Here is a 15,941-nt window from a genome sequence, read left to right on the forward strand (position 1 = left end):
CCAATAAAATGATCTTTAGGCAAATTTTGTTGTAATGCTTCATAAAGCTCAATTGTATTTAACATCTTTAATTAATATATATTTTTCTCTGGAAATCAATTTCTAATTCTGAAGAGAATACACCATAAATAATTGTTGTTACAGGAGATGGCAGTGCTTCTTTAAAATGAACCTCTAAACGTACACTTCCTTGCCGTTGCGGACTAGTATGAAATGCAGCACTTGCGCTTGAATCAGGAGTTAAATCAAACACCAGTAGAGTATAACCATTAGGATATTCAGCGAGTGAAATATTATTACCTTGATTAGAATAATAAATACCTGAACCTGTAAATAACGTAGAATATGCTTGTACATATAGCTTATCAAAATCTGGCTGTAAAGGTTTGAAGGGCATTGGATTTCCATCAACATACAATGTAAAAAATGACATACTAAAATGTTGAAAATTGAATGGATTTGTTTGATAAGTACCATTGAAAGCAGCATTAGTAACAAAACCAATAATAATACGTTTAGGCACTATGCCTGAAAACAGATCTGGAAGTGTACTATCCATAATTCCTTGTGGCAGAGTTTCTGTCTTTACCTGCACTTTTGTTATAGGATATTTTATTCTAAATTTAGGATTTTGTAATACTTTATTTTGTGCTATTTTAACTGCTGGTGATACATCAACCTTTTTCACAAGCAATGTTGCATCTGTAATTACAACTTTTCCATCAGCATCTGCGTCACCCATTAGACAAAATGTAGGTTTAGCTGGAATTAGTTTAATACGCAATTGTACACCATTCAGTAAAAATTTCTCCTGATTGAAAATATCAGCATGAATATAACCCAATAATTCAAATGACTGACTTAAAGCAGTGAGAAGAAAACGTTGTTTAAATCCTACATTAGCATCGGCTACACTGTCCATATGCCCTGCAGTATCTTTAAACCACATTGATGTTTGAAGATGCGTTGTTTTAGCTTCAGTATTATAATTTAGTAGTTTTTCAATATACGATCGATATGGATATGTATGTGAAGAGTAGGAAATAATTTGATTATTTAAATATAATTGCACTTCACTGAACATTGCATTGAGAAAATCATTTACAGGGCCGATTTTCTTATCGGCAGAAGTTAAATTAGAACCATCTGATTTAGTAATTTTACCTTTAACATATAACATTGTGTGCGGTAAGTCAATATAGTCATCCCCATGACCGGGGACTACAAATTCTATTGGTGCATTATCAGCTATTGAAGCCACAGGTTTATATGGAACTATTTTATTACCTATAATACTGGTTTGAGTGGGTAAACCAGCAAATAAATCTAATTCTGATTTCATACACTCACACTGCATTTTTCTCTTACTATTAATATTCACACATGGTAAAATTTACAATACCATATTACGTCTACGAAAATGTAATTTTACACATACACTGCCATATTGGAAAGGAAGTGGATTACCTGTACTATCTCTTAAATCAATAATAATTTGATCAAATTGTTTACGTTGCACAGTGACATAATGAGGATTATCAAAAATATGTACATTATTAATACCATACTCTGTAATATTTGTATTTATAATACGTAACAACGGAGCTACGGTGTCACCCACCATTTGTGGTTCTACAATATCACTGTAAATATACATAAGTGTAGGTAGCGCTTTTTGTAAATCAGGTGGATAACGAGCATGATGAACAAGTGCAATATCTTCTTGTTGAATATGATCAAAGCCTAGTATTCTGGCTAGTTCAGGAGATAGGCGTACTTCTATATGCTTCTCTTGATCTTTTTATTACTCTATTAACCTCAATTCGTTTCACTGATGCTTTGACTTTTAATTGTAAATTTAATATATCACTTTTATAATTAATTTGAGATAGAATATCATCAACATGATAATAGTGGCCTGGTAAGATTTGAGTTATTTTCCAGTTTTTTGTATTCGTGAGACGATAATAAATATTATTTGTATATTTGGAAACATTCTGAAATGAACTTGTATAATGCACTTCAACAACAGCTGTTTCCCACACTCCCTTCTCCAGTACAATAGGTTGATATAATTTAGTAGTATAACAAGCAAGAGTATTTTGAGGAAAATATTCCATAGAACTATTGCTAGGAAGTGTGAGATAAAAACTATCACTTTGCTCCATAATTAATTAATCAAAAATATCTTTGGATCTTTTTATCCGTTTTACACCACCAGCACCACTAAAATGAACTTTCTTTCTTTTTCTTCTTCTTCCAGATCCTTCCAACACTTGATTTAATTTATTTTGAGCTTTATTTTTTAAATTTGTTTTAGCTTCTTGCCATCGATCATGCAAAGACTCTTCAATAGGTCTATTATTATCTAGTACATCTCCTGCTACATTAATTCCTGTACGTATCAATTCTTTACCAACAGTTTTTGCACCTTGTTTTAATAAAGGGAATACAGTACGAAATAAACCTCCTAGAAAACTACCAATGCCATAATCTTCTTGATATGCTGTACCTCTATACACGTTATAATTACCTCCTGCTTGATATATGTAATAATTGAGGTAGGGCTCATTCATCTTTCTTTCTTTCTATATACTTAAAAATATCAATAGATTACAATAGAATATTATTATTATTGCTTATAAGTACACCATTTGCGTTTACGGGGTGGAGGACCATCCTCTTCGTCCTCTTCGTCTTCTGTTAGTTTTCTAATATAATCTATTCGTTGAGGATTACCAATGTACTCTAAGGGTATATTGGCTTTTGCTAATAATGTAGCAAAAGGTTTCCAGCCGGCAACTGAAATATTTTTCTTACGACATCTAACAAAATCGGATATCAAATCCACTATATTTGCACCTGGAATTAATTTATTATTAATATTCACATTTCCATTATCGTCCCATTGAATATTTGGATTTTGTTTCAATTTACGTAATAAAGGTCTCGCTTTACGTTTACAAATTTCAGGGAGAGTAGATATTATTTCATCATCCTCCTCGTCCTCTTGTTCTTCTTCCTCCGTAGTAGTTGTTGCTGTTGTTGTAACTGCTGCCGGTTTTTGAATTATATTTAAATATTTTTGTAAGACTTCTCTATATTTTGTCCATTTTTCTTCTACATTTAAACTTTTATTATTTAAAATTTCTTTCATTTCATCATCAAGATTAGATATCGTTTGATAATGATGTAATTTTTCTGGTGCGATTAAAATAAGTTTTTGTGCGTTTTGCATAATTATTTAATTAAACTAGATAGTATACCTCCAATAATAGGTGCAAGCAAAGCAGTAAGAAAACCACCTTTTTGTATAATTATTCGTTTTTTCTTTTGTTTTAATGACGGACCTTTTTTCACCAAATATCTCAGTTCCTTTTTATATTTTTTTAGCTTATTTATCTGTGTTTTATTTAATGGAACATTTCCCTGTAATACGTTATAGGAACATTCACAAATAGAGCGAATTAAATCAGGATCTGCATTTTGTAAAATTGCCTTACGTGCTTTCGGTTTTGACTTTGCTAAAAGTTTTAACATGTGTGCATTTTCCTTACTAATCATTTTTTACGGCTATTAAAGCATAAATAGTTGTTAGAATATAAACCATATTACAATTATTATTTTTTTACAGGTACATAAACATAATTAAAAGAATCTGTTGGAAAGATATTTGTTCGAACTCGCTGATCATCAGGAGTATTTTGTTTTAAATCAAAGAGTAAATAACCATGTGCAATTCGAGTTGCATCTTGATATGCTTCTTGAATAAATTTTGTATTACCTGGATACAATTGTCGTGCGAGATAATTAATTTGAGCTTGGTCTCTAGGATTTTTAAAACAAACAATATAATGACAATTTAACGAAATATCCCGCATTCCTTTTTTTTTGATGAAAAATATTCTGTGTGATAAATATTACACTTATATTTCTATGATGGCTACCCTTAGTAAATATATCTACAATCCGATGGTCACACTCACGCATTAAATCATCTATAATGACATGATGTGGACCCTCATGTGCTTGAAATTCATTATTTTGAGGTAAACCTTCTTTAAACGTACAGTTTGAAAGAGTATCATACAACGGTTGCCATTCACCATAACTCCATACAATATTTTTAAATAACTTACTATAATGGTCAAGAAATGTTTTAACAAAATATGATTTTCCACAACCTGTAGGACCTGCTACCATACATGTAAAAGGAATTTTCCATTCCATCTCTATTGCTAGAATTTAAAATATTTGTGACGATATGCTTTACCTATAAATTCTTGACTTCTCTTTTTTACAATATAGTATGTTTTAAATCAATCCAAGAATTTTCACTTTTCGGCAGACCTAACCATTTCACATAGGCCTTATTATTTTTCTTTCGCAAAACTTTTTCAATTAAATATGTGTTTGGAAATTTCGTTAATTGTAATTCATGTCCATAAAATCTTCCTTCAATAGGTTTATTATTTGAGTCTACTAAGTGATATGTTGGAGGATTAGTGAAGAAAACTTTAGCAATTCGAAAAATTTCTGTACTCCAATTGCGTGTAAAACCTCTATCAAAACCAGGACGCTTAAGTTTACTAATTCTTACATATTCACCTATCTTAAATTTACTTTTTCTTTTTATCAGAGAAAACTTTTTGCAATAGATGTTTGTCAATAGATGTTTTTTTTAATAGCGTCGATAGGTTTCATTTTAATAGTGGAATGAATAGTATTATTATATTTATGTAGTAATTCCGGCAGAATGCCAATCCATTTATAATTTCCCTGCAGTGTAAATTTTTTCCACATTAAATTACGTAATGATCTATTAAATCTTTCAGTAATACTTGCTTTCACATCACTGTACGTGGAATAATGTTTAATGTTATTTTGGTTCATCGCCTTCTGAAACTCTGAGTTATAAAATTCTCGACCCCTGTCAGTTTGTAAAAATTTAGGGCTTTTGTTTGCTTTTCTCAGTACTGTTATAAATGCTTGTGTAATTTCTTTCCCAGTTTTATTTTTCACAGGAATAGCCCAAGCATATTTAGAGAATGCATCTATCACAGTTAATAAATATTTGAAATTTCGATTAATTTTTGCTAGACCTTTCAATTTTCCACTATTCATTTCAACTAAATCAGCTTGCCATAAATCATGAATCCCTTTCGTTATAACGGGTATTCGAGGATAGTTTCGTCTTGCACTTTTATGTAATTCTGCAATTATTTGTTCTCGAACTGATTGTGACATATTTTTTAATACTAATATATCCAAAAAAAATTATATCGTATTTACAATATACAAATCGTACATTTTACATCTTTATTATTATAATACCCCCAAGGAACAGTGTGTATATTACAATTTAAAATTTTTCTTTTGTCATCATACGGATCTAATGCTAATTTTCTTACCTGATTTGTTGTTAAATTATGGTATTTTTTTAAATTTCAAATTGTGTTTTATAGATCGTTTCGTTTTTAAATATACATGATTTATAATCGTCAAACGTAATTTGTTCTTTAACTATATTTTTCTTGATCCCTTTACATTTTTTCAATTCTTTATTTTCACCAGTTTTTATTGCATAATTTTTTGCTCGTAACCCAACATATTCAATCATAGGAACTCCACCTAATTCGTCTTTCATTTTACCCAAAACGTGTTTATTATGTGTGCTATATAAAGAATTATTTTCAGGATAATTTGAGGTGTCAAAATACTCAATCATATCTTTTATATCGTTATAAATATTGTTAGTTTTAATTTGGTAAATGAAAGAGTCAGTATCCATATATGCAATTCTAATTTTATCTCCATATCGCGGTTTCATTATATTATAATGGAAGTTATATATAGCTAATTTTGATAATTCTAAAACTGTCGCTCCTACGTAAATTGGTTTATTAAGGGTTACCAATTTTTTTACCATATGAAACAATGCCAAATTATCAGCCAATTTTACCCAATTTTGAAACTGATTTTGCGCTACTAATTTTTTACACTTTTTTTCATTATTAATTAATTTTATATCAATTCGTTTTCGTACATTCTCCATTGTCTTTCCGTATACAGAATTATTTAATAACTTATAGAAATCTTTTTCAAATTCAATTGTAGCATGTGCACGGCGTTGAGTATTTTCTTGAATATAAGATGCAAGCCATTTAGATTGACGAAACCATAATATTTTATGTACTTTTACCAATATTAAACCTTGTTTTAGATAAAATTGTAATACCCTATAATGCAAGATATAATTCGATTTCGATTTAAGTGTCAATAGTAATTTTGAATATTTACCATTCGGTGGAACTTCATTAGTTGGAGCACACGGAAAATCAGAATGGTATTCGTGTAAATAAGTTGGATACTCTAAGTCCACTTCTAGAAAAAATCCCCATTCACTATCCGTGGGCCAATTGATAATTTTATGTTTGTCTTGCCAATTGTCAATTTTATCCTCCCACCGAAAACCACCATATGGTAAATAGTCAATCATTGATAGTCCGTACAGATTGTTCATGTCAATATACAGTAAATAAGATTTTTCTTTTTCCGCATCAAAATCATGTACGTAAGTTTTATTAGCTTTGGCATATCTTAACACAGCTTGAGTAATACCTCCGCGAATCGATTTTTCTACAAACATATACATATTGATATCTGATAAAAGTTCAAGTTCAGTTTTTGTTCTATATAACATGGCTTGCCATGCCAACCCAGGTGCAGTAAAACAATTAATCGGATCAATACAAAAAGCATTTAAACATGTCTTTCTAAAATTCTCCAACACATCTGCTGTGAGAAGTACATCACATTTTAAATGTAGATCGTGGTAGTCCCCTAAATTTTCACATTTAAATACACGCCAAATCAGTTTTGCATATTGATAATCAGTCTCGGAAATTTGTGTTCCATTCAATTTGCTACTAAACGCTTCTCTTCCAGGAAATTCAGTTTCTTTAAATGTATCTAAATTTGTTATGTATTCATAAAAATAAATTCCCTTACGGATAATTAAAGGAAACTTTTCATCAGAAAAATATTGCTTTGTATAGACAAATTGCTCAGGTTTTAATTTTGACACCAAATTTTCGAGACTATACGGTAGGAATTTAAATAAGTCTACAAAACGTAACTCGATAGGTCTACCATTAAAATTAAAGTGCTTAGAGAATGTTATGTATTTCTCAGTGCTTTCAGCAATTACAAAAATATTTCCAGGGGTGCAACCTAATTCTTTCACAAATAAATGTGCATCATACCCAGACAAATTATGGAAGAAGACAGGGATAAAATTACTTTGACGTTTAATTTGTAAATTACACTTGTTGCATACCGTGGCAATAAATTGACCAGTTAAATGGTTATGATGTTTAACTTTTCTATTGTTACTCGTATATTTACTATCACAAACTGAGCATTCAGTGGATAGGTTAAACTCCTGTAACTGAGAACTATTTAATGGTATTAATGGTTTTTCTTGATCTAATATGTTTATGATTTTTCTTAATTCATTCTCCATAGCAGACATAAACTTCATCGATACATTTTCTCCCCGATAAATAACTAAATCTGATTTCATATAGTTGTTACTCCAATATACAATATAACCAAAACTGCATGGTATATGTTGGTGAATTTGTATTGTATGAGATCCACTTTGTTTATTTATAGGTTTTAATAAACTTTCCATATCTGCAATTATTATTACATCATTCTGTAATAACAATTTCAATTTTCGAAATTTTAAAACTTCTCCTTGTTTCGGCATGTTAATTTTGGTTGGAGTGTGTTCTTTACATAATTTGTCATGTTCATCTAATTTTGATTTGTTATAAAAAGATATTAAACATCGTCTACAAATAAATGTTTGATGACTACCTAACTGATGTCTGACTAAACCATTTAAATTTGTAATTAAACAATAATGAGAGTTTAAATATAATAAATCAATATGTTTACCTACAGCTGTGTTTTCGCTTATACGTAACGGGAAAATAGTTTCATGATCATAGTTAATGCCATATATATTAATGGAAATTTGTTCCTTAGGAAATACAGAATTATACATATGTTCAAATTTGCTTATGTGTTCTATTTCAACGGGAAATTGTATATTGTTTTTTTCAAATAATGGTAATAAAGTATTAATATATTGTATGTAATTATTCACACGATATGGATTATCTTTTGTGGGATGCAACGCAGCTAGAATACTATACATAAAACTTCTATTATCGTTATTTTGAATATTTAAAACATTTTGTGGATAAAATCCATTGAGGCAATTTTACATAAGTTTTCTCTTTATGACTCTTCAATAACGCATTGAGATTTTTTATTAAACAATAATGAGAGTTTAAATATAATAAATCAATATGTTTACCTACAGCTGTGTTTTCGCTTATACGTAACGGGAAAATAGTTTCATGATCATAGTTAATGCCATATATATTAATGGAAATTTGTTCCTTAGGAAATACGGAATTATACATATGTTCAAATTTGCTTATATGTTCTATTTCAACGGGAAACTTTATATTGGTTTTTTCAAATAATGGTAATAAAGTATTAATATATTGTATGTAATTATTCACACGATGTGGATGTTCTTTTGTGGGATGCAACGCAGCTAGAATGCAGTACATAAAACATCTATTATCGTTATTTTCAATATTTAAAACACAATTCTTTTTGGATAAAATCCATTGAGGCAATTTTACATAAGTTTTCTCTTTATGACTCTTCAATAACGCATTGAGATTTTTTATAAGACAATAATGACTGTTGCAATTTTCTTCACAATACAGTAAATCTATACGTTTACCTACAGCTGTGTTTTCGCTTATACGTAACGGGAAAATAGTTTCATGATCATAGTTAATGCCATATATATTAATGGAAATTTGTTCCTTAGGAAATACGGAATTATACATATGTTCAAATTTGCTTATGTGTTCTATTTCAACGGGAAACTTTATATTGGTTTTTTCAAATAATGGTAATAAAGTATTAATATATTGTATGTAATTATTCACACGATGTGGATGTTCTTTTGTGGGATGCAACGCAGCTAGAATGCAGTACATAAAACATCTATTATCATTATTTTGAATATTTAAAACACATTTTGTGGATAAAATCCATTGAGGTAATTTTATAAAAGAAGAAGCGGAAAGAGGATCATATTTACTGATTTTAATTTCTAAGTGATGGTTTGGTTCAGAACATAAAGACCACCCTGATTTCTTAATTGCTCTATTTTCTTGTTCAACTAAAATTTTATTAAATAGTTTTTCTATTATAGAATTCACATCTGTACTCGGCAAAATAATTTCGTTACCACTATTTACAAAGAATCGGCATGTTTCTAAATCTACTGGTTTTACAAAAGTTGTAGCCAGAGAAAAATTTACTTTAAATGCTGAATTATCTTGTTCCTGTTTTAATATATCTAAACAGTCTTTTCTTTTATTCTTTAAAAAACATCCACTATCCTCATTTAAATCAGTATCACATTTTAAAATAAAATTTTTTAAATTATTATTAAATAGAGTATCAGAATTGATAATATTTGATTTAACCTTTTTTGTTGCCATTTTTTAAAACTAACTCTTCAAAGTTACTATAATAATTCTGAACTGCGTTTTTATAATATAATATTAATATTAATATTATAAAATGTCTTACTTACAAAAGAAAACAAAACCACACTATTAATAAACCACACTAATAATATAAACGCACACACACAAAAAATATCTGAACTTTACGCTTCACACGGTAAACATGAAGTGATTACAAAAAACATGTCGGTCAGTCTTTTATACCTGTCTGACAGCATTACGTCATATTGCGCAATAGTATGAGTCATCCTCGGGAATTCCCCTCTTTTTTTATACCTTTGTGATTGATTACATTACGTTCAGGGATTCCTATCGTTGAATGACAAGTTATTGTCTGTTAAAGAGAAAACTAGGTCAATGTTTTTTAAAATCCGGATGAATGACGTAATGAGAATTATCTACATATGGCGGAAGTTATTATGTAACTGATAACAAAACACGGAAGTTTCGCATTCCTGTACAATCTTTAAATAATCATCTCTGCTATGTTCAAATATAGGTTAAAACAAGTTCACTCCTTAAAAGAATCTTTGCTATAGAGTTCGATTGTATTATCTGTTATGTTCAAATAAGGGTTGAAAAATGAGCCATACTCTTCTACTAGTTCTGCTATGTTACATAGTCTTATGCTAAGGGGTTTAAAACGAACACACCCTTGCTATGTTTCGTAATTAAAATAGGGGTTGGAAAAGGGAATGAATCTTATGTATTCTCCGCTCTGCTGTGTGTTCACCACCCCTATTCTCTGCTATGTTCGTTATGTTCAAATAGGGGTTGGAAACGAGTTCACTGTTTCGTAGTCTCTGTCTGATGCGCTATGTTCAATTAAGGGTTGGGAAACGAAATCAGTGCTTTGTTAAAATAGGGGTGGAACGAATACAAACGAGTACACCCTCATTATTGTCTTAGTAGTCTTTGCTATGTAAGATGTTAAAATAAGGGTTGGAGTAGTTTTATGTATTCTCTGCTAAGTTCAAATAGAGGTTGAAAAACGAATACACCCATATTCTCTGCTATGTTCAAATAAGGGTTGGAAAACGAGTACACCCCTAAACAGTGCTCATAAAAGGGAACGAGTTCACCCTGCTATGTTACGTATTTTTATGTCATTTCTGTTATGTTAAAATAGGGGTTGAAAAATAGGTCAACTGCTATGTTACATTAAAACGAGTACATCCCTAAAATATGCTCGTAAAAGGTAACGAAGTTCAAATAGGGTGGAATACACCCTCGTAGTCTTATATAATTTCTGCTATGTTAAAATAAGGGTTGAAAAATATGCCATGCTCTTTTATTAGCTGTGCTATCTGCTATGTTAAAATAAGGGTTGGAAAACGAGTTCACCCTTGAAATGTTACGTAGTCTTATGTATTATCTGATCTTCTGTGTGTTCGTAAGGGTTGGAGAATGAATACACCCCTTAAAATGGAGGTTGTAGTTTTATGTGCTCTTCTATCTGTTCGTAATTAACATAGGGGTTGGAAACGAATACACCCCTTCTATGTTTCATATTCTTATCTGTTATCTGTTCTGCTATGTGTTATCTTCTCTTCTGTGTGTTCGTAATTTCTGCTATGTTAAAATAAGGGTTGAAAAAGGAAACGAGTACACCCTCTAAAATGGAGGTCGTAAAAGAGAACGAGGTACCCCTTAAAATGGAGGTCGTAAAAGAGAACGAGTTCACCCCTAAAATGGAGGTCATAAAAGACCATGGGCTCACGTTGTACGGTGGTCATTTTCCCAGGGGGGCTCGTAAAAGGGAACGAGTTCACCCCTTAAAAGTGGTCATAAAAGAGAACGAATACACCCCCTTAAAAGTGCTCATAAAAGGGATTAAATTCACCCCTAAATTTTAGGTCGTAAAAGACCGTGGGCTCACGGTGCACGGTGGTCATTTTCCCAGGGGCTTGTGAGTTGGCCTAGTATGGCTAATGTTGAGCCAGATCGATCCATTTTCTACTACTAAAACTAATTGTGAATGATCTGACTCGCTGAGTTTCGAAATCAAAATAGAACTTCTCATACCCGGAAGAGAATCCGGTAGTATTTATATGATTTTTCCGTCATGTCAACATTCTTGCACATTCTTTCTGAGTCTTCCTAGTTCTGGAAGTCATAGCCGGTCATTTGCATTGTAGAAGTCAAGGCACTCTAAATTTTCCATTGGATTATGAATCCTAAAGAATATTCAGACTGACTCCACTTCATACATTGCCTGTTTTATACACATTTTACAATTCAATTAAATATTTTGTTTCGTTACACATTGTGGTACACAATAATATATTTGCTTCTTTGTGTTCATACTGTAATACCAGTTGAAGAAGGACATAGTGGCTCAGTGGCAGAGAGCTTACCTCTGTGGTCTTACCATGGTTCGATCCCCAGCCATGTGAGTTTGTGGTAGACAACATTGTGTCCGTGGGTTTTCTCGAGGTGCTCCCGTTTCCTCTCACATTCTCATTCCACTAGTTCTATCATTCACTTGCCGTAATCAATCGTCTCCCTTAGCCTAACAGACATAATCGTGGTACGTTAAACTGAAAGATAACAGTGGAAGCTTATTGGTGCTAAGGAGAAACCTTTGAGAGGATAACAGTAATATGCTGAACTCTTTTTGAATTCTTCTCTTGGAGAATAAGCGGCTATATACTTGTTTCTAAAACTGGTTTGCTGAACTGAAGTAATTAATTGCTAATATTTCGGTTATGGGTTTTACTTTCATCAGTATTTATATTCATTTTTCATTACTCTCTTTAGATCAAATAGATTTATCTTTGTCTAGATTTGTCAGCATATCCGAGTTTTAAATATTCAGAAGAAAGAGAGAAAGGTGTTTCATGAGATTTAATAATAATAATAATAATTACTAGACTAAGAGGCAGGCAATAATACAGTTCAAAAAAATTCACTAAAGTAAGAGTCCTTTCTCGCCCGTTTGTATGTATTTAGTGTTATCATTTCGGAAGCTCCTTTTGTTTCCAAAGATGTAGAGTGAACAAGCAGAAAAAGAACAGAATGACAGAACAATCACTAGAGCTCATGAAGTATGCGAGATAGATTACGGTATTTAATATCAATTCCGGATTGTATTCCCAGCATTAATTTGGGAGTAGCAACACATACGATCTCTAGTAAGCATTTTATCAGTATTTAGCTTTAGGTTTTTCTTCATTTTTTCTTTTTGAAAAATATTTAACCATAGTTTCGTATCACCTTTAAAAATGAAAGCAGTTAAAGCTTTGGAAATGTTAGCATTATCAGCTTTGAAAATGGAAGTAGTTGGAACTTCGGAAAAGTTCGCATTATCAACTTTGAAAATGTTACTCATTAGCTTTTAAAATGAAAGTAGCTAGAGCTAGAACATTAGCATTAGAAACAAAAGCGCGAACGGAAAGCTATTAACAATTCATTATTTATCAACGTATTTTCTTTTCAACGTCTCAGTCTTACACCACTCGGTAATTTAACGCTTTATCAGTAAGAGTGAGGTGGAGGTTGGACTTCCAGAAGATGCAACTCATTAGGCAAACCCTTCCCAATGCGAAAAAAAAAAATCAATCTCTTCGTAATAAAAAATCATTTTATTTCAATATGAGTTTCATTGTAAATATTAAAGTATTACTGTATATGTATTATTTTCTTTTCAGTCTAATCTTTTGTTTCTTTATTTTCAGAGAAGGGTCGAGTTTTTGCATTCGGAAACAATGAGTGTGGGCAGCTGGGACTTGGTCACACAAGTTCAGTAGCAAAACCAAGCTGTATTAAAAGTAAGTATATTCTTAAATTTTATACATGCATGTTACAGTGAAACTTTAAAATATGATGATAACCAGAAATAGACTACAATGTCATTATTGGCCAAATTGTATCAGTGAATGTTAGACTAGGTTTTTATTTACTCGATGTTAAGTAATGCAATTTCCAACACACACTCATAAAAATCAGTGAATTGATTTCCCATCATCATCGCATTTGCAACGTTCACAGGTTCATAACCAGAATGGTAAAATACGAGACGGGAGTGAGATAACTGTTGGGGCCAAATTAGTACACAAAGCTTTCATAGTTTCTTAGTACGTAGTATTATGAAATAGATCACGTACAAACAGAAACATTTGAAATGCATTAATGAATCAGCATACTTTATTATGTTTTTAATAATTTCTGAGGATTGAAAATTGATTACAAAATGAATATGTAATTCTATCTAGTGAATATAAAGCATGCCTGCCTGCAGAAGACAACCATCTAGAACTTCCATGGAAAGAAAAAAGGGAAGTCATTCTGAGTATTTTTTTAAAGAAAACTTTGTTTGAATTGTTTTATAGCTTAATGCAAATCAAGCTTAGTCTATTACAAATAGTGCTCGGAATTTTCGAGTAAACAAGTACCCATTCGCTCGCTGGTTGCCAAATGCATTTTGGTTTTACCGGATCGAATACGTGCTCAGGCTTGGACCGTTCGACTTGCTTGGCTTGTTTGGCCCGTATAACCTGTTAAAACCGATGGAGCCGTTAGCTACTTGTTAAAACTGTTAGACCTAATAGACTCATTATGAATGCGCACATACAAAATACAAAAATTTGTGTTGTAATAGACTTCAAATTTTTTTTTTTAAAATATTGATGACAAATTGTGTTGTTTTCATTCAAATATCTAACATACTGTTAGATATTTGTGCTTAAAGAAAAATAAAAGAAAAACATTGAAAATCAAAAGTACATATTTTACTCTTCTTCAAACACTAATGATTTTTTACCGCTAGCGTTCCACAGTAGAAGTGTACATTCGTGGCTAAGGTGCAAAAGTAGTGCATCGTTTGGATGTTATCCTGGGTTTGATTTCAGATGGAGCATAAAGGGTCGAATCAAATTCCTGAGTAGGCCTGCCTACGAAACAAGAGTTTAGGCTGTATCTTCTCAAAAAGTGTCATGAGAGTAATGTCTCGTCTGAGAAAGTGTACCTGTTTCTATTGAAAGATCTCCCCTCGTTTCGTCACGCAAATTCTGTCTTAATCTCCCCTCGTGAGCAATTCCTAAGCACTGTTTTGTATCTTTTAAGCACAAGGTTGTCTCACGTAACCTCATTACTGAAGAAAAAAATTGGTCAGCACAAATAATTAATTTTCAGAATTTCGGTACCAAGGGTGACTAACCAGCCGGACAGTTGCCCAGTGCGCCTTCCCCATTATGATTTCCCGGCAAACAGCATCTTGATATCCTCCGATGTTACTGCTTAGGGTCGTAAATTGTGTTCCTGCTGTTGGTGTTACTGTGCGTTGGTACGAATGCGTTGGTATTTGAATATTATTTGCATACGCTAGTAAGTTTTTAGTATAAATTGCCATTTTGAAGTCAACAACACATTTGTTTGAAAAAAGAATATCATGGAATTTCAATATTCTTTTGCACCATACTGTACATTATATATAAACAAATAAGGAATTGGATCAGAGACAATTAGCTACATATAAAGGGCAGTAGTACAAATATTGAGAGGGCGTCATCAGGCCGGTAGCCAGGCCAAAAATGTAGGGGGGGGCGATCCAACCATATTATAGTTCATTTGCAAGTCTACCTTGAAAATTTTTGGGGGCAGTAAAAATTTTAGGGGGGCGGCACCCCTAGAACACCCTTGGATACGGGCCTGGGCGTCATACCGATTGGTCAGACGCTCTCGCCTTCGGTGCGAGAGGTCCCGGGTTGGCTTCCCCGTGGGGCACTTGTCAAAAAAAATTAAAAAGCTTTTTCACGCCAGCCATCTTGAATGAGGTTTTTCTCATTCATATCACACAAGTGCCTGAGTGGTACCTAACATATAGGTCCCAGGCCGCTTTCTTCTTTCTCTTTCCCTGAATAATGTGCTCGCCGAGGGACGTCATGCCTCATACGTGATGGGCTAACATGGCCATAGATGCTTAAGTCCAGAAATCTAAATTCTAAAATCTAAATCGATTGGTCAGAAGGGGTGTATCGAAAAAAAAAAATACCTTCTAGAGATTATTCAGTCTATGAAACTATCTACCACATACTATAACACCAACAGCAGGAACACAATTTACGACCCTAAGCAGTAACATCGGAGGATATCAAGATGCTGTTTGCCGGGAAACCATAATGGGGAAGGCGCACTGGGCAACTGTCCGGCTGGTTAGTCACCTTTGGTACCGAAATTCTGAAAATTAATTATTTGTGCTGACCAATTTTTTTCTTCAGTAATGAGGTTACGTGAGACAACCTTGTGCTTAAAAGATACAAAACAGTGCTTAGGAATTGCTCACGAGGGGAGATTAAGACAGAATTTGCGTGA

At 32.2% G+C, this 15,941-nt stretch overlaps 1 protein-coding gene across 2 annotated transcripts in view; it reads left to right on the plus strand.

The window, feature by feature from the left end:
* The window catches only part of LOC145686650 (X-linked retinitis pigmentosa GTPase regulator-like), a 328,222-nt gene that overhangs the window by 174,510 nt on the left and 137,771 nt on the right, over positions 1-15,941 (plus strand). For both annotated transcript variants that reach the window (XM_081760131.1, XM_081760132.1), the window contains exon 3: positions 13,307-13,399. In XM_081760131.1, coding sequence (XP_081616257.1) covers positions 13,307-13,399 — 93 coding nt within the window. The remainder of the gene's footprint in view (positions 1-13,306; positions 13,400-15,941) is intronic.

This window comes from Thermobia domestica, chromosome 5 (assembly GCF_964235325.1).
Source record: "Thermobia domestica chromosome 5, izTheDome1.hap1.1, whole genome shotgun sequence".
Taxonomy (NCBI): domain Eukaryota; kingdom Metazoa; phylum Arthropoda; class Insecta; order Zygentoma; family Lepismatidae; genus Thermobia; species Thermobia domestica.